The 25,468-nt window shown below is 37.6% G+C and overlaps 1 protein-coding gene across 15 annotated transcripts in view; it reads right to left on the reverse strand.

Moving 5' to 3' along the window:
* MYBPC1 (myosin binding protein C1) overlaps positions 1–25,468 on the reverse strand; it is an 81,747-nt gene that overhangs the window by 50,885 nt on the left and 5,394 nt on the right. For 5 of the 15 annotated variants that reach the window (XM_083830211.1, XM_083830200.1, XM_083830213.1 and 2 more), the window contains exons 2-3: positions 7,914–7,946; positions 4,947–4,988 (exon numbers count right to left, since the gene is read on the reverse strand). In XM_083830211.1, coding sequence (XP_083686337.1) covers positions 4,947–4,988; positions 7,914–7,946 — 75 coding nt within the window. Of the gene's footprint in view, positions 1–4,914; positions 5,024–7,830; positions 7,947–25,468 lie in introns of all 15 variants that reach the window. The other 10 variants (XM_083830204.1, XM_083830205.1, XM_083830202.1 and 7 more) reach the window with 4 other exon arrangements.

The raw sequence follows: 25,468 nt of genomic DNA on the forward strand, positions 1-25,468 counted from the left end.
CAGAACTATGATCATCACACTGGATTTTCCTTTTAAGCACACTGAATGTTAACAATCATTAGGTATTAAATAACCAGAAGAAATCAAAATCCAGGCATTTAAAAACATTTAATCTCATAAAGTACAATGATATATATGTATTTATATAAACCAAAAGCCTACAAAACATGAAAATGACATTAAACCTGAAATATTGTAATCATGAGTATCAGAAATCCAGAATAAGGTAAAGACTAATTTTATAACAATCCCCTAAATCTCTTTGAATTTTAGATGTTGACAAGAAATCCCAGAGATACCAGTTTCTGATAAAAATACATGAAAGGTCTTAAAAGTCAAATAATTAAAAAAAATAAAAATAAAATAAAGATATGTTTAGCAGAAAGGCTGGAATAAACTAGATATATTTAGGATCTAATATATATGTAAAGCAAAGATAACAATATGTCTTTTAAAATGTAACAAAAAATAAGCTGGAGAACATTTCAAAGTGGAGGAAAAGATAGTTGAACTAGAATAATATTAACCCACATTTTTAATTAGAATTTTTCCAGATTTGGGTTTCCAGAATCAACTTTTAACTCTGAAGTCATCTTTAAATTTGTCTTTATTTTTTCAAGGACAAATGCAATACCTATGGCAAAAACACATAAGGTTTAATTGCATTTTAAAGAATTCTGCTTGTATTAAATTTTATGCTTGATAGACCACTGAAGGTTGGTTGGTCTGATAGCCGAATTTAAATGCTTATCCATGTCATGTTACTCATTCCTTTTTAATGATTCATTAGACTTCTTTTAAAAATTCCCTTGGGAAGAGGATGTCAGTTGCAATAGAAGCCTTGCACATGAAGGATTAATTTGTTATCTTATAAATGTGTTTTTTAAAGAAAAAAAGAAAGAGAAAAGGGAAAGAGAAAAGGAATAGAGGAAATGAAAGGAAAAGGAAGGGAAGGGAAGGGAAGGGAAGGGAAGGGAAGGGAAGGGAAGGGAAGGGAAGGGAAGGGGAAGGGGAAGGGGAAGGGGAAGGGGAAGGGGAAGGGGAAGGGGAAGGGGAAGGGGAAGGGGAAGGGGAAGAGGAAGGGGAAGGGGAAGGGGAAGGGGAAGGGGAAGGGAAGGAAAAGCATACATTAAGTGGAAAAGTTCTCACCACCTGAATCTTCCATTGGCGTCAGCAGACATTGAAGATACTCATTTTCAATGAAAGCAAAGTAATGACAAAGTCATGTCAGATTTTTTAACATATTGTGCTAGCAATTAAATTAATGCAAGGCTAAGTAATTCCACTGCAAATGTGTCTGTGGAATTTTAGACCTACTTTCCCTTGATTTGAAATCTGTTACACAAAAATGGAAGCTGAGATTCTGCCATCAGTCACATTGTTGAGAAATTTAATGTTTTTCAGAAGTGGCAAAATCATTCTAAGCTCTTATTTTACTTTTTATTATTATTATTGTTGTTGTTGTTATTATTATTATTTTAACCATTAAAAAGAATACTTGAAAACCATGTGTCAATGTCAAAAGTCTGGTCCCACATAACTGAACATGTGAATTTTGAAATTTTCTCCACTTGAGCATCATCTCAAACTTGATTTAATTGGTGAACAGACATGGTGAACTTATTGATCTTTCTTTAGTGTTCCCTTGGCGTCACTCACTGATGACCAAGGGAGCTGGCATGAGAGATACGGCAGGAATATGTAAGCAGGAGTTCTGCCCAGGGCAGAGACACTGTTTGCAGCTGCAGTTGACTTTAGAGCACCTTAAATTTTTTTTTTGTACTACTGCACATTGGAGTAAGTCTTCAGGGTTAAGACAGGAAGTAGATAAACATCACTAAGAGTGAACCCCCGTCTTCACTCTACATAAATAATTTGAGAGTAACTCAACCAACTGGTTCTGCCATTTTAGTTTATGCTGGAATTATTGAGCACACTTTAAGCCTCCTAAGACAAATAGTTTGAAATTTAGTTGCCTTCAGTTACACATCTGATTTTCAAAGAGCATTCACCAGTCCCATCAATGGGACTTGTCCCTTCAGAAACTAAAGTACATACATCAGCAATGGAATTTTAGTAGAGACATGAATGGATAAGTGAAACCTGAAGAAATACAAGAATGAAACATGCAGACATTTTAGTAGATGGTTGGATGTAACCTAGAGAAAAGAGATAAGTAAATCTGAATAGCTGGATTGGACCTAAAAAGGAATGAGCAAATTGATATTAAAGTTCATTTATTCCAACAATTAGAAACACAATTATAACAATAGCCAATGTGTAAGATAATACTGAAATTAAAAACAAAAGCAGAAGAATGTAAAATGAATGAGTTCAGGATAACATAGTAAATTAGGCAGGATTTCTGCTGAGTCACTTTTTGATCTGGAGATAAAAGGTACGCTCATGTGTATCATTTTTTTCACAAAATTCAGATGTTTTTCAAACTAGAAATACTATAAATTGTTATTGTACACATACACACAAATAAATTACTGCTGTGAACTACTGATGTTACAGCAAAATGACAAGATAACAAAGAGTTTATCACACAGCCCTTCCTTTCTTAACTTTACAGTGAACATAAAGGGACATAAATATTTAATTTCACACAGACAGTAGCTACTAAAAAGAAATAGAACAGTAAAACAGATACACAGATAGGTATACTTCATGTGCTAACTTCTGCAGCTAACATCATCTTAGAAATGAGGGGAAAATTTAGGACCCCGTGCTCCATAATTATGGACCAAGCTTTCTTTCCTAGACACCAGGTTCAGGCATTGTCTGATTGTACTGAAGAGGGCCATCCCAGATTCCTACATGCAGTTTTTTGTAAATTATCAACAAAGGAGTCACAACTGCTAGCACCCAGGTATCTTAGGATCACTGTAGAACTCAGATATGAATTTTTTTCTATTTCATTCCCCATTCAGAGAAGTACCTAAATCTCTTATTTCTGAAATTACAGACACTGTTTTATAAGTAGCTTATACAAAGCTGACCTCTGGCTGGTTCTGGCCTCATTTTCTTGTTGATTATGGACAAATGGGAGAAATGGAACCTTTTCCTGATTTGTGCATCATGATCACCATTATAAAGATTTTCTTTTGACAATCAAACATGAAGGAATTACTTTCAGAAAATGTACTTTTCCTTTGTTGGTGACACTTTGCAACAAAGCAGTAGCTGATAGGAACAATGGCATTATACTGTTCAACAAATGTATTTGTGTCATAAAAAAAAAAGACAAATACTGCTGCTGAAAATGCTGAGTGTTTGGCATTGACATATACATTGCTTTGCAAAGTTGACAGTTCCACTGGAGCATGACAGAAGGTTATTCTTTCTACATATCAGTATTCAGATTTTCACTGGAATTCTTACTGAGGTGGCTGCTGCCACTGTGAATTGAAACTGGAAATACCTCCCACAGTGAAATCTCAATTTTTGGGCAGCAAATCCTCCTAGATAGGGTAAGCACCAATAAAGACTTTTTGCCTTTAGGAAATACCTGTGTTCTTCTCTAAATTCAAAACAGAAATGGTATAATCATGTATAAAAATATAATAGAAGTATTTGATGTGATACCTACCATGTTTTCTTTTTAGTTCAATAAAATGTAGGCTTGTGAACAGTAGAGAGAACACCGTACATGTTAACTTCGGGGACAACCATTTCTCTCGTGTCAAGATTAAACCAAGCAGAACTAACTGCTAGAATAGCCCAAGGCAAGAACTTCATCTTTGTTCCTATCATTAGGCATGCAAATTATTCCTGAATTGTGTTTGCACTACCAAGATGACAGATTTGATTACTCACACAAAATGTTGTTTGTCAAAATAATTGCTCAATGAAAAGATAGCTAGCAAAATAACATGCACTGAAGCTTGATTCAGCAATTTTATATTCTAAAGAGTATTTGAATCACATATTCTCGGTGCATTTTGATTTTGCTGAGAAAAATGGCCATGCATGTCTTTGTTAAATAAATCTGCAATTATAAGTGTGTGAATCCAGTGTGTCTAAAAGGCAAGATTTCGTCTAGGAGACCAAAAGGCAGAACATATTTTCAAGCAAGCCATTTCTTGATTTGCCATGAAAAAGCAAAACCATGCCAAATAAAAAGCAAGCATCAGTTTTAAGTATATTTTCTTCTGGTTTAACCTTTTGTCAGAATGAAAAATAAAAAAGATTATTCTTTTCAAAATAAGGTGATGAGCTGTTTGAATTCTACTTTAGCAGGAAGTACAAAAAGGAGTGGAATTTGACCCAGTTCCCTCAAAATGTATCTTCTTAATTGGAAGAACTTCCAAAAGAACTGGAGTCTAATCTCAGCAATACAAAATATGCATTGAAAATGGAGCAGATTTTACACGCATTGGTAATGGAACAGTGATGTGTTTGTTCACAGTAGACAGTCCTCAAAGACTTTTTTTCAGAACTTCTAATGACCTCAGCAACTGTGCTCCCAATGAGGAAGGAAAGAGGAATATGCTGGAAGGTAGAATATGCAATATAAAGTTTCTGTGATAGAATAGAAACAGCTTAGAATTATAGATTTTCCCCACTATTTAAAAGCTACCAATGTGTGTAGTAACTGAGTTTAAGCAAGCTTGGTCAGTGCCAGCATTCACATTCACTTAAAGATGGCTTTCTGCTCATGCAAATCACTTGAAATTTGATCTATTAAGAAAAACAGTCTGTATAGTTATTGTTGCTAAACAGTGTCAGTTCAAGGAACTTTTGAAGATACTCATAAGAATCTTAATTTGCTTGTACTGGGTAAGTCATGCAGAAGAAGGATATTGAAAGCTTCACATCACACTTCTAAAATTTGGCACCAAGATCCTGAGTCCAGCTTCTACTCAAGCAATACAGCATCAGAACAGCATTTAGGAATGTTCTCTTTACTGCACATTTTTGAAATACATTTTTGAACTCACCTTTGCCCTTTTCAGTTCCACCATCCTGTGGTGTTTTTTGTTCTGTGTAGGAAGTACAAGTATATTTTTGAGAGGATCTTAAAGTAAAAAGAAAAACTTACACAGCATTAAAAATATATACCAATATTGTAGGTTTGCTAGTATTGAAAAACCATGGTTAAAGAATTATTAATATACATGTATACATCATTTACAATTGTAATTCCATAAAGCATTTGTTATAGACACATGCATATCAATGCATTTTCTATGTTTTGAATGAATTATAAAAAAAAAAAAGGTGTTCTTGTACTCAGTGAAAGCAACATACTGTTGTTGTTTGTAAGTAGTTGTTAGTCTTTTGTTCTTGGGGTTATTTACAAAAGACTTTGAAAAGAATTAGATAACATTGTTAGTATGAATGAGCTTGGATCATGCATGAGATACTTCCAAATATTAACGGTATCCAGAATTCCGTTCCCTAAGTGGTTTATCCTTAAGACAGTATACAGAGAGAGTTTATTGAGAGTGTTCTCGATTATTTCTCATTGTCTTCTTCATTATCATTTTCATCTTACCTAGACTTTTTGATTTGAGTTTTTTTTTATCAGAATAGTCGATAGCTTCTCATGTACTCCAATGAGGTGTATGTGAAATAACTCTAACCTAGTATATGTGAGAAAACTTGAACTATAGATTGAACAAAATCAAATTTTCTAAGTTTTCTCCATTTCATTATTGGATTCCTATTATGATTCCTATTCTTCTGGGTTTTATGTCATTCAATTTGCATACAAGACCATTTTCCATAGAAGCTCATCAAGTCATATGAATTATACAGACTTCAAGGAATACACACTCAATACTCTATTTATTGTGAAAAATGACTTTGTGTGGTGAACTTACCTGTCAAGTACTTGGTATAACTTGGGTTTGGATGAAGGTCAATGGACTAATACCCTCAAGGTGAAGCTAAGATAACTTTCATGTCATGGAGGAAAAATTTGAAAGATCCAGTGGATATTATTCCTAATTTCTTGCTCACATGTGCATAGCTGTTTTAACTACAAAAATAAAACTTGAAATGTGGAAGACAAGGCCATATTCTGTAGGTGTGACAGACCCTTAGCTGCTTCTGGTTGTTAGGAATTTCAAAGCTCCTGTTGTCTGGAATATTGTCTGTCTTGGACAGATGGTCAAACTCATTCCTTTTTAATGGGAATTTTGCTACAGTAATGCATTCCTTTCCTACTAATAGCTGGGATTAGGAGAATTCACTGTTCTTGGAAGGTGATAGCATGTTTAAATCCCATTTGAAAACCTTATTCATGGCTGAGTATAACAGCCTGATAGCTTGACATTGAGATCTAGAAGGACTTCTTAAAATGGCTTCCCCAAAATTTGGATGGTTCTTAACCATAAAGGCTTACTGACACCCTACTTGTTTTACAGAAGACTGTAGGGAGTAAAGGTGTTGGGAAAAGGAAGGTAGTTATAGAAATGTTTTCGTATTTAATCCTGTGTATTCAAAAAGAAATGAAGAAGATGTTATTTATTGGACAGGATTGGTAGAAATTTTCAAATAATGCTTCAAAAATTATATTTCTTTCTGTCTATAGGAACCTGTCTGCCATTTCAGTCTTACTTAAAAGTTAAGGTTGATGAAGAACATGAATTCAAGTACAAAGTGTATCTACTTAGAACACCAGTGTGAATATTTTGGAGTATCAACTGTACAGATCTTACTGTTGAGTAAAAATAAGAAAAAAAAAAAGAGTAACCATCATGACTGAAATATTAATTTTAATTGTAAATATATGCAATATGAAAGAGCTCATACTAGCATGAAAATATTATAGTATTATTTAAAAGTGAAACTCCTTGTGGCAAATGATACTTTTGTCTTCAGACTTTACCATTTCTTAGTGAAAGCATGTATCATTTAAACAAATGTGTCTTGAATCAGCCTTGTAAAATGACAGTTTGCAAGATTGTAAGTACATGCAGGTTTAACATGTGAACTGGAAATACTGTTGGTACTGCTGTACAGTACTGATACTGTTTGGTATTGCTGCTCAGGTAGCTACACAGAGAATAAAACTCACCAAATGGTTAAATTAGACAACTGTAACACATATATTTATTTTATATATATATATATATATATATAAACCAACATCTGAGAATACAGTACAAATTTCTCAATGCAAATCAAATCCATGAGGCAAAGGTTTGCATAACTTTTCATCTCCCACTAAAGAGAAGGTAGCAGCTTTGCACAGAACTTCAGCTTTACCTGAAACCCTAGTCCTATGCACGAGTTTCATCTCACCTAACTTTGGCTTCCTCAAAGGTATTCACCCACTCCAATCTAGACATCTGGACTCCTTGGGTTAGTAGCCTAAACACAGACAACCAGTGATGTTTTAGATACATTATCCAGGAAACGTTCATTAGATGAGCAGATACATCCCAGGATCTGCTCCACTGCTTACAGGTGGAGCAATGTTTTCAGATGGCTAATATTAGGTGAGATGAATCCAATGCTTGATTCTGTCATCTTTGCTCACATTGTACCTTCAACGGGATATGGAAAGGAATATTTAGGTAGTTAGATGTTGGTTGGCATCAAAGAAGACTGCATCAAAGAAGTCTTGAAGTTTGAAGAAGAAGTCTTGAAGTTTGGCATCAAAGAAGACTGCATAATTTAGCTACAGTATTTAAGCAGTCATCATTTTCCTGTACCCTGAAGGGACATATACAGGAAAATGTTCATTTGCATCATTATGCAAATATGAGGTCTCTCCCAAAGAAAAACTGAATCTGAAAAGTCAACACAAATACTTGGGCAGGCTTTCATGCCATTCTTACTGGCTCCTTACTTTCAAAAGGACAACAAACACACAGCATGGTATGTCTATGCAGTATCTAATCTCATGCAATTATCTTGTTAGTATTACAGCACCAATTAGCATTTTTTACACTAACCTGGAGGTGGTGGTGCATTTTCAGTTTCAGTCTCTGAAAAATGAAGAAAGAAGACAGCTATTGAGCTTCAAGAAAAGCAAATAGTTTTTGTATATTTGGCATATAGTTTTTGAATTTGGACACAGTTTGGTTTAATCAATTCATTGCAGTTCTCAGATTTTGTTGGCTTTCACACAGGTGATACTTGGCATCTTTAGAATGACATGGTCAGAAGCCTAAAGCTTATATTCTTTGAAAAGAGGGAATTGAACTTGTTCAGTCCGGAGATATATAATACTTATCTACATGCATGTTTCCATAATAATTTGCATAGGTGGACCCTAGTGCATAGGTGCATAATTTGCATAGGTGCATAATTTGCACCTAGTGCATAGGTGCAATAATTTGCATAGGTGGACCCTAGTGCGTTTAGGCAGTTTTGCGTTAGGACAGCTCTGGAATATCATGGAATGCAAATTGAATTTCAAGTTTGGGTTTGATTTGTTAAAGTCAGTTGGTTCCGAGCCTGTAGTTAAAAAACTTACTAAGCCAACATCATAACTGATACACTTTTGTCAGATGATACCTTAATGTTTGAGCAAATTTTCCATCAACTGGGATAGTACCTGATAGGTCTTTAATCGTGAAGTGTAATGGATACATTAATTGAGAAGGATCATGTACAGAGAATCTAGAGACCTCATTTTCACCACAGCATCAGATCTAGAGTTCAGTGTTCAGTGCAAGCAGAAAGTAAAAAATATCAGTCCAGCTGCTCTATGTAGAACCTACAGTTAGTTCGTTTCTTTTTTTTTTCTTTTTTTTTTCTTTTTTTTTCTTTTTTTTTTTCACTTATGGTTTTGTTTGTTTGTTTGTTTTGATCTAAATCACTTCCCTTTTCATTTGTGTGATACAGAAGGTAGGCTTTCTATCCTATTTTAATGTTATCCTTTGGGATCTCATGTGCTCTGATCTGAAAACAAGAACAAATTAACTGGATAAAGCTTAATTTTTAAACAGTTAAAGGAAGCTTATTGTCAACCTATAAAAGCATAAGAACTCTAGACTGGTTGAAAATGGAATGTTTATTGGAGATAGTCTATTGACTTACAGCTCAACTACTTGCAACAAGCAAAGATTTAGAAGGGTGAAATCCTCAAGTGTAATAGTAGAAGGCTGATACTAGCTTTTGTCATCTTATGGGCATTAACATTTGGAACCCCATCTCAGCTCATATTCAGGAAATAAAGTTTCAATTTCTGTCACACAGAAATGCTGGTAAGGCTGTTCCTTTGCACACAGGTCTAAATATAACGAAAACATACTTTTCATTCTTAACAAAATCATGTAATGCTTAAAAGGGAGAAATGCTTTTAGTGCAAAGATAATTTTAAGCTGGGTGTGTGAAAGTGATATGCTTTAGGAACTTCCAGTCACATACACAAACACTATAACAAATTGTTGTAGAGGGTCCAAACAGAATCCCTCACTAGAGGGAAAGGGCTCAATGCTGTAAGCCTGGTCACAGCATCTATCATGGAATAAAAAGGAAAATGTATATTAAAGTCCAGCAGACACAGAGTCTCATTAGGAAAAAAAAAAAAAAAAGTTTAGCTTTATAGCAATTTGTCTTACTGCTCTACCTACTAACATAGTAAAGTTTTCTTTGTGGCCTAGGACAGTATGAAAATTTCCATAAGGAAAAATACCTTTTAGAACATCACCCCTTCATTATCATGAAATTTCTGACTGCGCCCACTACAAATAGAATCTCGTCTCTGTGGTATGGAAGTCTTTGTCTTGTATGAAAAAGTAATAGCAGAAAATATTGGAAATTATTGGAAATTAAACTTATCTTTTGGAAATTTGGTTGCTAGAAACAGGGAGTATTCTTACTACTACTGAATTAGAAAATTCTCCCTGGCTCACTGATCTAAGCACTGTCCAGTCTCAGATGGCAGGGTTATGAGTGTTTTGAGGGACTTCCCTTGAGTTTTTCTTTCATTTTTAAAGTTATTTCATGGCCTGCTATGTCCTCAAAGTAAGTGCATTTTTAATTGTTTTAACTCAAATTGTTTCATTTATTGATGATTTTTATAAAAGATTGCCCATTTGGGTTGCTAGTAATTATCAACAGATAATAAGAGTAGTTTAGCAAGTGTGAATGTTTGTCCTGGAAAAAATAGGCATAACTTTGTATTCTGTTCAAAACCAGATATGTCACAGGTCTTATTTTGTAGAAGATTTTATCTTGCCTTCAGAAAAGTCACACTTAACATTTAGTTATAATTAAAGGCAGCAATCAACTCAACACAGTGAACTAGACATAGTCACTATCTTTAGTTTACTGTATAAATAAATACATGTTCCTCCTAGAAACATTTTTGCCAGTATAAACCTATCAGTGTACTATACACTCAAGGTTTAGATATGGCTGTTCCACAAAACAGTGCTTTGCAGTGATATAATATAGTCACGCTTTGTGACCAAAACTTGATATTATGACCACTGTACATTTTTACAAATATGCAAAGTCTCCTATCATACAGTGGTGTTGGTCAGAAATCACACATCTTTGCAGTCCTGGCTTACCTAGCAGTAAGCACAAGTGTTATCCAAAACCTGCAGTGCAGGCCAGACTTAAACCACTATTATCATAGTCCAAACTTAATCTCACATATGCAGACATACAAGGAGGTACTCAAAAGCTGAGCAATGTTATGGGCAACATGCTCTACTTGACCCTGTTCTGAGCAGGGAAGTTGGACTAGACCACCTCCAGAGGTCCTTTCCAGCCTCAACTATTCTGCAGTTCTGTCATGGGAAGATGGCTGAAGCCAGTCCTGGAAGTCAGTGGTTTCTTTCCGAAACCACAGTTCAAGGCTTTTCAGGCTATTGCTAGGAGAACTGAGCTGAGGGGAGAGACCTGAAGTTTGGAATGGGAGGCAAAAAAGGAAGGGAGATGGTTCCAGGCATTGGAGGTGGCAAAGACGTGGAAGATACTTCAGCATAATCTTTTGGCCATGTGCAACCCCTTTCATGGTCATGCTTGGCATGTTCCTCAGTTCCATTCCTGAGGACAGCCAGGAAAAAAACATTAATAGCACTGAGTAATTTCCACTTCCCCAGAGAATGATAGCCCTCTCTGGCTGACCTCTGCAACAGGCTTGTCAGCTAGGAAAGGGCTCCGTGCACTCAACCAGCAGCTTACTGTTGTGGTCTTTCTCTAGGAGGCATGCTCACTGGAGTTCCCAAATGCTATTCTCAACAGCCCTGTTGCCTAATATGGTGCTCTGTCAATGCAATGTCAGGGGGCTGATGGTGGAGAAAGTGTTGCCCCTTAGGAGAAGCACCATTCTTCACTGGGTTGGATTAAGCCTCTTGAGCTACAGGGAAAAGAATCCATTGAAGGTCCAATAAACAACTGGGTTGATATCATAATGTGAACTTGGTCTTCTACTAAGCAACTAAAGCTAATTTCTGTCTTGCAGCTCCTAAGACAAGAAGTGATGATCTCTTCTATGTACTTCTTTATTTAAGGAGCCAAGAATCTTGCATTTCAGTGAGTTGTGTTGTGCTAAACACAGATCTTGATTTATTTGTTGGATTTGAAACTTGTAAAGCAGCTGACTATATATGTCTACAATAAGAAAAGGAATTACCAGTACATTCTACATGACTGCTAAGAAAAAATAACATATTAAGAAGTGCAGTTAGCAAATAAAATGAAAACACAACGGTCACTTAGGAAAGCATCTCCAGAAATGCTTTCATGTTTCATCCATGTCATGAGATGTATTCAGGATCCAGTTTGACACAGGATATGAGCACTTAAAGCCAAGAGATTTTTATGTGTGATTTATAATTATGCATGCGCGCATACACCCATGAAAATCAGCAGGAGATGCAATTTGACCCATTACCAACTATTTTCCATCACTGTCCCACTTTTTCCATCTTCAATTTTTCAGAAAAAATAAGACATAAAGTCTCTTGCTATACATATACATAACTGTTTTTAAAAGTTCCATGAGACTATCCATGTGCTAAAGTTATGGAAATGCTTAAGAACCATGTTAAATTGGGACTATCATTATTTAAAACTCCAATTCCATTTTAGGTCTGGCTGCACTGACATCCGACCTGCAATAACCACAAGATGCTTTGGCAGGGAATTGACAGGGTGCTTATGTGTAGTGGCCAGTTTTCAAAGTCTCTAAATTCCCACTTCCACTGGCTTCTGTGACAGCAACAAGCATAGAAACTCCCTGACATCATATATATTACTTTTCACATTGGAGTGTAAACATAATGAGGCATGCTGACAGTTCTAAAACAGTTCCCAGGTCGTACTTTACTACTGTGCTGGAGTCAAAGTATCCCAAGTCTTGCAGTTCAGACCATTTGAGAGCTGCAGGTTATCTCCAGCATACTGGCAAACAGGTCTGGCTGTATAATCCTTCTAATCTTGTGACTCTGTGCTCATGACCAGGTTTGTTTTGGGTAGCCTTAAGAAGAATGCTCAATGGTATTGAAAAAAAGAGTAATGCATATCCCCCCTCACATACACATCCGCCCCTTAGGTGAAGAAAATGACCTTGAGCATTAAATAAGGGCTTGCACAAAGTCTAAAGATAGTGTTTCACTGTCCCTGGGCTGGAACATTCACAAGAGGGAGGAGGAAAGTCTCCTGCATTTATTTCTTCCTGCAGTTAAATGTAGATTGGTTATAACCCAGCAAAGACTCTGGTCGGAACAGCCAAAGGATTCAGGATCTCACCCAGTCTGACCAGAGGGCTTACTCCCATTTACCTGAAAGGGAAACCGGGACTATAACTGCATCACCATGGATACAGGTATGATATCTGTCTGTGTAACAGCAGCATATTAAAGTCACTTTCATATGTCAAAGAGCACGAGGATAATCACTTAATGCTTTTTGTCACAAAGGACTGTCAACTTGTGTCAAATTTAAGTAGGTGGATTAAGCTTGTGGACATAGCTTCAAGGGATCAGACAAATATAACTATTACGTAGGCATTCCTAAAGTGCTGACTCTGCTCGTCAAACAAAAATAGACAAAATACTAGTTTGGGGAGAGAACATGGCTCCCTGCAACCCTTATGCAGTTGTTGTATGTAAGGATTCTTCTCTGTGTGCAGTCCCTAAAAAACACTAGAACTGCGTTTGTGGCACATTGCTTTCTCTGGGGGCAGAAAGTGCTCTACCAAAATTAGTGGGCAGGGAAGGACCAAGGATGTGGAACAGTTGCTAGACAAACCTCATGTCCAGACGATCAACAGAGAAAGTAGGAAAGCTACTTGCTTTCACTACTGCTTACATTCCTGGAAAAACAAACAACCAAACCAAACCAAACCAAACCAAACCAAACCAAACCAAACCAAACCAAACCAAACCAAACCAAAAAACAAAACTCTGGAGAAGATAAATAACTCAAAATGATTCGACCATTATCTATAGGTCACTTCACCCAGGCCAGTAGAGAGTCACAGGGTCATCAGTGGTGTGATTGAAAGCCATAGTCTCATCTTTTGGAAAACAGAATCTTGCTCAACAAAACCATAGGCATTAGTGGAGCATGATGAGCATTTCATTGGTAAACAGTAGTCTTAGGAGACCACAGATTAAATGAGCTGGGAGACAGGCGGCTTGATCCAAAATAATTTCTAATCACTAAAAGTTCTCTTATTGCATTCAGTTGGACTTAACTTGAAGTAAATATCTATTCTTATCAGTAAAAAGTGGAATAGTTAGCAGTTTGCAAAACAGAAACACAATCATACAGACAAGGTCTTCCCTCTGCCTCATGAGTTTGAATTATCCACAGAGGAATAATGTTACTTGCATATAAATTCTATAGACAGTTCCCAATCTGAGTGGAAGCAGTAAACTATAAGCCCAGCTGAAATCATTACCTTATTTTTTAGAATTCCCATGGGCATTTTCTATGTTACTTTTAAAATAAAGCTACAGAAAACATTCCAACCACATTTCAGTCCTAGGTCCTAGGAGCAAAAATGGTTTGGACTTTAGTCTAAACTTCAGTCTAAAAGGGTAAAGTTAAAAAGCAATGGTGCTCTCATGCCTTGCCTACCTTAGTATTATTGTTACCAAAAATATGATGGAATCAGACTGATAAAATGTATTAATATATTTCTATTTTCCATACCAGTTTTAATGATGATTTAGGCAGATGGGGCTGTCTGTTTTGGCTCTCTGTGACTGTTTCTGGTTAGATATAAAAGCAGTAACCTTGGGTTAAATGCTATCTCTTACTGCAAAAAATTGAACGAGTCAGCATGTTCACTGGAGCCGAAATTATTTGTATATTCCAGCAATTAAAAGTTTCATAATCCACTGATGCATCTTCAGGTGGAGAATGGAGGAGAAATAAACTTAGTATTTAGTTTTAGATTTAGCTTTATATATGATTAAAATTCAAAACCATTCCTAAAGAGTTTCAGCTTGTGGGGAGTAAAGAAAACCAAAATGAAGAATAATAATTAGTCCCCACATACAATCTCACCTACAATACTTCTGTTTCAAGAAATGTCCGTATACTTCCAATTCTATTGGATTTTAGGGGCCATGGGTTCAGATCAAACCATCATACATTGAATGCAGAATGTTCCCTGATTAAGAAGGACTGAAAAACTGGATAAACAGTTTCAAATGAAATGCCCAATCATATTGAATTCTGTGGAGCAGACACCAAAGCAACAGGTTATAGATCTACTTGAGGAGCTGTGGTTTACTTGTTGACTCCAGATTTTGCCTTCATTGCCAATGATAAAACAACCATCACTTGGGCGTGTTTGTTTTCCTTGCAGTTCCCATTCTCCTGTGATGATGTTATTAAAACAAATCTGATCTTATGTGAGCTTCCACAACTTTCTCATTTCTTATGAGAACTTTGCTTTCATTGTATAACTTTGATTAATCACTAAAGAACACTGTAACCATGACCTTCAACAATTTCTTTAACGACATATATGTTTGCATAACTGAATTCTTCTAAGTTTGTGCAAGTAGGCTATCTAGTAAAGGACTACATCACCCATGCATTAAAAAGAAACAAAAAAAAACCACAAAGAAATCAACAACGTCAACAACAATAAAACACATATCTCATCTCTGGTAGGAGGGAGGTATCCATCAGCAGTCAGCACCCTCACCAGATGGTGCAAGGCTTCCTTGGCAAGCTTGAAGTTGGATATGTACTGTAACTGGGAACTAGGCAGCTGCCAAGAGTTGACAGTGTTTAAAATAGATAAATCCATTAAAAAAAAAAAAAAGACTGCTGAGCACTTGTGCAACTAAGAGGGAAAAAAAATAAAATTCATGGTTGTACCTCACAGATCACAGACTGGAAGTAGACTACAATTTGAGGGCCACGCATGGTTTTGATTTTTTTTTCCCCATTGAGCAGTTTTCTAACTTATTCCATCATTAAAAACAAAGTCCTGTTTTTTAACTTCCAAAACTGAAATTTTTGTGATGCTATCTATCCTGAAAAATCTTGTGGGCAAACCTTTGCTGGTTACACTATCTATACAGCAAAAGAACTTTGCTGAGATGTGTTGTTTGCCATCATGACTGTAGCTTTAAGGGAAGGGTTTGTCAGCACAGTTGTACCTGCAAAGCCATTGAAAAATTCTGCAGGAATGGGTCTGTGACTATACTGATTGATCTTTTATTCCATGTCTTGCCATGGTAGGTTTTACTTTTAAGGTTGGAAATAAAAACATTTTATTTTGAACTATCATTGCAAAACTTGTGATAAAATGTGGTTTATGCAATCCCAAAGGTCACTGAAAAAAACTCCTAGCTGATATTTTTGTCACAATATTTTCACAGTGAAAACTGTAGAACCCAGAGTCAGCTTCTTCCTACTAAATGTAGCAAAGGATATGCTCCATGAAGGAGCATATCTTTTTGACAAACTTTTTGACACCATTTATGACACCATTTCAGTTTATATATCAGTAATTTAACATAAATTCAAAATGATTCTGTACTCCAGAAACTCTTATACTCATCACCTACCTATTCTTGATGATCTGAGCGGTTCTTTAATGTTGATTTATTTAATGTACTGCATGCTTCTGGCTCCAGTTAAACAGTCTATGTCTAAAGAACAGCTGTAAATCTCCTATTTTTACTTTGTAAGAGCAACAGTAATAGAGCCCTGAAGTACCTGATTTGAGCTTCCCAAGCTCAGAGAGATACTGCTCCAGTTTCATGCCTGAAAGCCTGGAGCTCTACTAAGTTTCAACAGTTAGCACAGATTTTTTTCTTACTCTATTTTAAGAAGGGGCTGTAGGTGCACTGGAAGCTCTACAGAACCACCCCCACTATGCTATAGTTCATGAGTATTCACACTGCCTTTTTTATAGTGTATGTTAAAAAAGTCCCATTAAGGCCTGCAAGCTGATCCACACTGCTCCTAAACCTGATGGTCTGTATTGTATTTGTTACTGACCCGTAAGTGGCGCTGCTGGCTAACAACATTGCATATGTCCAGCATCACTGCCTGTGTGATCCCAGCCCCAGGTATGGCTGTGTTTTCTACACAGTAAGGAGGAGAAGGAGCAGGTCTGATTCTTGTCTTCACATTAAAAAATAGTAATTTGGCTCATATGTCAAAATTTAATAATCCACATCTTAGTATTTGCAGGATCACAAAATACACAAATCTGTGGAAAGGCAGATTTTGTTATCTCCAGTGTTTGGGAGACAGTCTTTTCTGCGTAGACACAAAATGTATGAACACAGCACAGCTTTGATTTCTTTAAATTCATGGAATGTTGCAAAATATTTTCTATGTAGTAAGTTGCTCATACTTATAACTTATTTCTGGTTTCAGATGCTAATAAGAAATCAAGCTTTCAAAATGACTCCTAGCCCAGCCAAGTGAAATTCTGCTTTAAATATTCCAAATCTAATTCATCCTTGTTATGTATTTACTAAAAGCAATTAAGTCATTCATCAGAAAAGTTTGACCATGTGAAAAAAATATAGCAATAGATAGATGTTTTTCTCAGTTTCATATCTTTCGTTGCGATAGTTTGGTAATTTTTATTTTTATTTTTTATGTGAAAGCAAAGACTTTCACTTAGTTCAAGAGATGCCATGGGGAAAAGTGAAAGCAAAAGGCACCACGATATGATACCAATGACAGCAGTACACGGAGCTGTGCTAACTTCCTCTCTGAAAGCTGCAAAACATGATTAAATTATTAGATTAAATGCTTCAGAAAACAAAGAAGTGCTGCTCAGGAACTACATTAATTTATTATTCAAATTAAACAATATATTTTCCATGAAAATTGCACTTTCAGTTATAGGATAAAATTCAGAAATAAAATTGACAGGGCAATTATTTCAAAAGATTGTAGAATAATAGAATCATTTAGGTTGGAAAAGATCTCTAAGATCATCAACCATCAACCTAGAATGGCCAAATCTACCACTACGCTATGTCCCTAAGTACCACATCTTCATGTGTTTTGAATACCTCCAGGGATGGTGACTCAACCACTTCCCCAGGCAGCTTGTTCCAAAGCTTCACGGTCCTTTCAGTGATTTTTTTTTTTTTTTCTAATATCCACCCTGGCACAACTTGAGGCCATTTCTTCTTGTCCTATCGCTTGTTGCTTGGAAGAAGAGATGGACCCCCACCTTGCTACAACCTCCTTTGAGGTAGTTGTAGAGAGTGGTAATGTCTCCTGGTCCTTCTTTTCTCTAGGCTAAACAACCCCAGTTCCCTCAGATGCTTCTCATAAGGCTTGTTCCCCAGACCCTTCACCAGCTTCATTGCCTTTCTGTGGACACTGTCAAGCACCTCGATGTCCTTCTTGTAGTGAGGGGCCCAAAGCTGAACACAGTACTCAAGGTGTGGCCTCACCACAGCTGAGCACAGAGGGACAATCACCTCCCTGGTCCTGCTGGCCATACTATTTCTGATACAAGCCAGGGTGCTGTTGGACTTCTTGCCCACCTGAGCACACTGCTGGCTCATGTTCTGCCAGCTATTGACCAATACCCCCAGGTCTCTTTCAACCAGGCAGCTTTCCAGCCACTCTTCCCTCAGCCTGTAGCATTGTTGTTGTGCCCCAAGTGAAGCACCTGGCACTTTGCATTGTTGAAACTCATACTGTTGGCCTTGGCCCATCGGTCCAGTCCATCCAACCCCCCCATGCAGAGCCTTCCTACCCTGAAGCAGATCAATGTTCCCATCCAATTTGGTGTCATCTGTAAGATTACTGAGGGTGCATTTGATCCCATTGTCCAGATTACTGACAAAGATATTGAAGAGAACTGGTCCCAATCCTGAGTCCTGGAGGACACCTGTATTGACTGGCCTCCAGCTGGATGTAACCCCAAACACCACAACTCTTTGGGCCTGGCCACCCAGCCAGTTTTTTACCCAGTGATGTGTACACCCATCCAAACCATGAGCAGCCAATTTCTCCGGAAGATGGCTGTGGAAAACAGTGTCAAAAGCTTTACTAAAATCTAGGTAGGCAACATCCAGAGCCTTTCCCTCATCCTCTGAATGAGTCACCTTGTCATAGAAGATCTAGTTAGTCAAACAGGACCTGTCTTTCATAAAATCCTGCTGACTGGGCCTGATCACCTGGTTGTCCTCTATGTGCTGTGTGATGGCACTCAAGCTAATCTGCTCCATAACCTTCCCTGGCATTGAAGTCAAACTGACAGGCCTTTAGTTCCCTGGGTTTTCTTTCCAGCCTTTCTAATAGATGGGTACTTAACCGCGAGAACTTCCTTTCAGATCATGAGATAATTTCCAAACCAGATCAGGAACTATTTTCCTAATTTGTGAAATGTCTTCACTCTTTCTTGATCTAAACCTCAACATCTTTCTTGCTAAGATATCCTGAAATATTTCACTCTGAATCAAGGAAATCATTCACACTATTGTTTTATGGGAGTTCAATTGTGGACCTGATGCTCTCTGTAACTAGATTGAGTCACAGGGAGGACTACATCTCATGTGCACTTTTCCCAGGTTGGTCCTGAGAGTTATGAGAGTATGTGCCTGTCAGTGGTGAACCATTCCACTTGACTGTTATGGGGAAATGAGAGCATCAGCATAGGACTGTGGTGATATGAATCATGTAACGTATTTCAGCAAATTACAAGGAAACTATTGAGATGTGCTGATAGCTGTCATTTTAATCAAATTTCAGAGTGAAACATCAACAATTTAAAATGAAAATCTGCTGGTATTCCCATTTTATAGTTTTTTAAAACATCAACATTTCTTTGAGGTTCACTAAAAACAAGATGAAAACTTTGGGATTCCCCCAGGAGTGAATTTCTCAGCTTGTTATCAGCTCTTTGTCAAAGTAATAAGTACTACAGTGTCAACAGTGTGTCCAAATACCAAATAAGAAAAGCATTCCATTTGAGTCTATTTGACAGTGGGTGACAGATAATCTGATACTCTGTGATCTTTTCAAGAAGGAAGAGTCTTCTCAGACTTCCTTCAGATAAGAACAGTTTCCTGCCATCTGTACTTTAGTATTGAACCTCCTGTTAAGAGACAGTCTCACAAGTTCTGTAACAAGTAACTGTGGCCCAAGGCCATCAGGCATGTAGGTGATTAGAGATCATTTCAAATAGCATCACTAATAACACATTACGTATGTCTATGTGATGCTAACAATACTAATTTGCATTCATCAGGCTTGTGATAAAGAAAAAAAAGCCAACATTTGTAGCTTTACAGTTGAATTCATTTCTCTTTCTTCACTCAAGATGAGTGAAAACTAACTTTCTTAGTTTACTAAGGGTAACTGATGTTTGTAGGCTACGAAATCTAGGGGTTGCTGGTTTTTGTGAGTGCCATTGTTCCACTACATGGCATCCAAAGATGATTTGCAACTAAATCTGGAGAAGAACGTTTCAAAAAAATTTAACTGGTAATTCGGGAAATGTTTGTATCAGAGTTGCAGTGTTGCTGATGCCAAACACTAAAAGAATCAGAATTTACCTTAAAAAGCAGAAACTTAGTTAATGGCATTTCTGTGTACTGACCTTGGGAGTTCTCTCTCTCTTTTTCTCCCTCTGTCTCTCTGGTTTGCTTTTGGTTTTTGTTTTTGTTTTGTAAGTATGATTGCATATGGATATTTACCGTGGCTCAGATGTTTGGAATTAAGCATTGTACTGTAAAACATTTGAGAGTATTTTGCACATGTGGAGGGAGAAAGGACTTTTTCTGCAGGTAAACATTTAGGGGATCTAAGGTATTGCAGACATGTGGCACTAGGCAAATCTTTGGTGGATCACACACCAATGTTTATATACATGACAGTCACATATGCCCCTTTGTGATTGTTAGGCATGCTAAGTTACATATATCACTCCATGATAATACAGTTAATTTTTCTACCTCAATCTCATTCTGAAGTAGTGAAGATAAAATATCAGAAAACTGAGAATTTTAAGCTTTCACTTAAAAAAATAATTTAATTTGCCTTTAGGGTAACCAACAGAGTTGAATTTATTTCTCTCTCTTCAATCAAGATGAAAAAGAGGGTATTTGCATCCACTTTCTTAGTTTATATTAGAGGACGTTCGCAGACCAACTGCGAAGGGTCTCATCAAAATGTCAGTTATGTATAAAAGAAAATTTTTTACAAGGCATCACAGCAGAATGCATTTGAAATGTTGCTGTGAATAACAGTCACAGCTTACTGAATATACTTTCTGTCCAGCTAAAAAAGCTTTTTCTTTTGGATAAGAGAAAAAGCCCTCACTGCAAAACATGGAAATGCAAAACAAGGGCAAAGAAAAAGGGGCAGAGGACAGAGGTCAGATTTCCCCTTTAAAAATAGGGCTAAGGAAAGCTTAGATGAAAGATTAGTAAGGCTGGAGGGAATGCCATGGAAAAAATGTCATCAGGCATCTGACCCTCTGTGCCTTCACTGAAGTCTGCATCTGTGGAGGAGTGGCAGCCACAGCCTCCATTGGTATTACAGCTTCTCTTTGGGTCTAAAATAAGGTTTTTGGCCTAGATACTAAGTTCTTATAAAAACAGATGATACCAAGTATGCTATGGTGTGTATATGTATATCTGCATCTATGTGAATATCGCAGCACGAGACCCAGAAGCTATTAGTCAGTGACTTACTCGATCTGCATGGCATTTCTTGTGTGTCTGTTCCTAGATATCTCCAGCTAGAGACATTTTCCACATCACCGAGGTTTAAAAGTTTTCTGTAATTTTTGCTAGGAACAGTAATTCTTTAGTTGTACTGTAAACTAATAAAGCTCTTGAAAAGGGAGAGAAATGTAATGTCATGTACGTTCAGATGTGCAAATGGCTTGAAATGTTTTATTTCAGGTCAAAAAATAGTGAAAGGCCCTACCAAACTAGCACAATCTGCCCAGATTCTGAGAATCCCAATGTTGCTACAAAGCAGCACTGGTGAGGGGAAGATTTCTTCTTTATAGAACAGTTGGAACTGCTGCTAGGGAACATAACTTGTGCACTTTTCTTGCACAAAAAAAGATCCTGTGGCAGAAAGTGATGAAAATGAACACAAAAATGTCCAAAGACATTCAACAGCCATTCAACAACTGTGTCCTACTGCTCTTTCTAGTCTGCTAGCATGTTGGAGTAGGTGAGGGTTAAGGAGAAAGACTTAGCCCATCAGCTGAACCAGTAAGTTTTTCATTTGGAGTCTCCTTCAGGTTTAGCTGCAACTGTGTTCAGTTTAATTTCATCACAGCTTCAGGGCTTTGAGAGAAGACAAAATGTGGAACAGGCTTTCAGACTGGGTTTGCATTCTGGCTGTGCAAGGCATGGCTCCCACTGAAGGAAAAAAAAAAAACAGTCTGAGCTACTGTGTGATTTACTTTTGTTTGGCGGCTAAGATGTTATAATCCAGTTGGTTCTATAACAAGAAGTGGAGCAAATGTCTCTGCAGTTCATGGCCATGCATATTACTCGTCGAGTTATAAATCTGTATGGAAAGGGAACCTTTCTTCATCTGTGTCTGTGTGTGACTACAACCTACTCTTGGCATTTATGACCAAAATTAGGAAGGTATTCTGAGACTGTAAGTCATGATGAGTGTGTATTTTAATACAGATGCTTCTCAGGAAGCATCATGGTGCGACTGAATGCTTTCAGACACTCACTAAAACCACCATTTGATCCTATGGAGAATTAAATTAGAACAGAGCTTTTTGTAATAATCACCTGATCAAAATAACTTGATGTAGCCACCACATACAAGGGCAACTGCCTTGAGAAGTATATCACATGCTATTTTCAATTGGACATAGGGCCAGAGGATAGCAAATTATGTAAGAAATATTTCCTAATCTCCAGTGAAGGGAGAGCGATGACTATTTTGAACATGTCCCACTGGTGCAAGACACAGTAGGATTCCCTTCACGCTATGGCATCTCTATGCCCTGGGGAAGATGGAGATGACATAGGGGGGCCTCTCAGCTGTGAAATGAGTCACCCAGCCATGTTCCCATGTCCCGGTACTGCCACTCTCTGCACTGCATGACAGTCGCATTCACCAACACACTCACAAGTTACCTTGCTCCTGAGGGTCTTCCTTGGAAGAAATAAATTTCCTCCAAGACATGCAGTTTTCTGAATGGTTTACTCCTTCGATGCTCTCTACAGGCAGCACAGCTGAGACTGTGCCATAGATGACTGTCTGTTAAACAATGTGCTGACACTTCTCTAGAAGGTGTAACATCCTAAATCAACCCCCATCCAGCAAAACCCCACAGCAGGGCATGCAACGCCTCAGTGTTATGACATCTAAACCATCATGGCTAACTGCAGCAGAGGCCACAGGTTATTTTGGCACTTTTAATTGAAAATGCACGTAAGGGCACTGGGCCAAGTAAAGGGTTGTGTGTGTGACTGTCTTCTTCAGAAGGCAGTTCTAAGCAGTGTGGATGCAAGCCATCCTGCACTGCATAGCCTGAGTCCCACTGACTGTTCTATGGAGATGCCATTAGCAGTACTGACACGGAGAAGGGGGGAGAGAAACCACTCCGTTTAGAGAATGCTGCATTTTTCCAGGTTCTGAGAGGTCTCTGAGCAGAAATCTATCTATCTTCATATTTCTGAAATCCACAGTTACTTCGTATCTGTCCCTACAATGTCTCAGGAAACAGAGAAGGTTGACTAAAACTGCCTTCAAAACCTTCTTGCTAGAATGGCTTCCGAAGCCATACAACCTTTTCAGGCACAGAACTGAATATTGGCTCTAATTCACTCTCTTCTATAAGAGCCTTTGTCTTTGCTGATCCACTCTTTCAGTGAGCTCAAAGAGCTAAAACTATGCATGACAAATTAAGGAAAGGAACTTCCAGAAATTGGAATTCATGGAGATTCCTAATTCTGCATGTGGTTTGTTGAACACATTGCAGAATATTAAGAAATGTTTTATTATTTAACATAAAATAAACATCTGGACATCAGGAAGAGGTTCTTCACCAAAAGGGTGGCTGCACACTGGAACAGGCTCCCCAGTGAAGCAGTCACTGCACCAAGCCTGTCTGAATTTAGGAAGAGATTGGACCGTGCACTTAGTCACATGGTCTAAACTTTTGGGCAGACCTGTGCGGTGCCAGGAGTTGGACTTGATCCTTATAGGTCCCTTCCAACTTGGGATATTCTATGATTCTATGATTCTATGATTCTATAAAAAGTGTTTGTCCTTCATAGCTTGAAATGTCCTTGATGTAACCACTCATTCATTTAAAAGCTTAAAGCTGTTGTAGGAACTGAGCAAACTTTAGGGGAGTTAAATCAGTTAATTTTGATTTGAACAGCAATGCAATTTACCTTTTTTTTTTTTCTCAGTGATATAAAAAATAAATTTAATTTTGAGTTGATTTAAACATTCATCGTAGCCATGCACAAAAATATAATGACACTTTCTTATAAAAAGCAGAGCAAGTAAAAGCAGCTGGATCTCCCAAGTCACAAAAACGTGGCAGTAGTAGCACCTTTTTTTTTAACAACTACCCAGCTAATCAGTGCACCCAGCAGATTACAGAAGGGTGCACTCTCCTCTGCTCCGAGGAATCTGGGCCCAAACGCTCATGTATTGAGGCAGAGTCCCACACGCAAAGTGAGTCCTAGTCTCACATGCAAATAATGCTGGAATGGAACACTCCCCTTCTCTTCTCATAAAACTGCCTGTTTGCTGAAAATCCTTAAACATTAATTGATCAAGTTATAGAGAATAACTCTGCAGCCTTATTGTTCACTAACACTCAGTTTCTGTAGCATATCCTCCTGGTTTCTAGCTGCCACTCCAGGATGTTGCAGATCTGTAATCTCAGCTCCTGAGTCATATCTGCCAGCCCCACATGGATATTTCTTGTATCCTAGAGTGTCTCATATGGCAGTAGGCATCTATGTTTAGGCAACTGCTGGGTAGTCAGCTGAAGAGCAGTCTGGGCTCCCCTGACTGTAATGGCCTGATCTCTGCAACTCTGGTGGCAGTGGGGACACGTAGTTCACTTACCCTCACTTCCATTTGGGTATCTGGTTCCTAGCCCAGACTCCTTCCATTGCAGTGTTGAGAACATTAAGCTCTTTGTATGATTGCAAGCTTATAAAAAATTTTAAAGGACAGTCTCTTCCTAACTCCTAAAATACCAACAATTCCTCAACCAAAGAATAAAATCTGGTGATGATAAAGTACATCAAAGTCCCTTGGTGAAAGACAGAAAAATCCAAATATTATCATATTGGTTGCCTAATAGTGGCTAAAAAGACCTTTTCTGGGGGGGGAGTCTTCAGAAATGTTACTTCAGTAGTGACTGACAGCAGAGGGGAATGGAGGGGATGAGAAGTGTCTGTGAGTCAGCTACACAGTTCTGAAGGCTCAAGAGACAAAGCTGCTTGCCGTGAGACTGAGAAAACTCTACTTAGAGCTGAAGCTAACGTTTCTATCATCTTTCCTTCTCCTTTCTTTTACATGTTTTTATATTCAGCACAAAGCCACATTAGTGTCTGGATGTGAGCAAACTTTTCACCCTCACTCTAAATCAATTATTACATTAGGATGTCCAGTTCATTGGAATCTCTGCATTTTCCTGAGTCTAGTATTTGGCCCTATACCAAGAAAAGTTTACTCAGATAACTTCTCTTCAAAATTGCTTTGTGCTTTCTGTTCAAAGAATGCCCTGGATGTCCCCTCCAAAAACAGATTCTTTTATGTTGTACTATGTATATTTCCCAAGGACTGTTCATGTTCACTGTTACTTTTTTTCTTCCTCGCTATGTGACCACAGAATCTCCCATTTAGTTTAAAATATCTCTTAAAACTAAAATGAAGAAACTCATCCAGTTTTTCATGTACCAGAAGTACACTATAGCACTTTTTTATTTGTTTTTAAGCTCTCTTAAAGTGATATATTTAGGAGGTATGAGGGGAAAGAACTGGGCAGTCCTTTATTTATCTTCCCAACAGGTGCAGCACAGGGAGGCACAAAGGCAGCATTTGCTAATTTCAGTTCTGCCAAGTACAAGTACCCTCT

The sequence above is a fragment of the Anser anser genome (genome assembly GCF_964211835.1).
Source record: "Anser anser genome assembly, chromosome: 1".
Taxonomy (NCBI): domain Eukaryota; kingdom Metazoa; phylum Chordata; class Aves; order Anseriformes; family Anatidae; genus Anser; species Anser anser.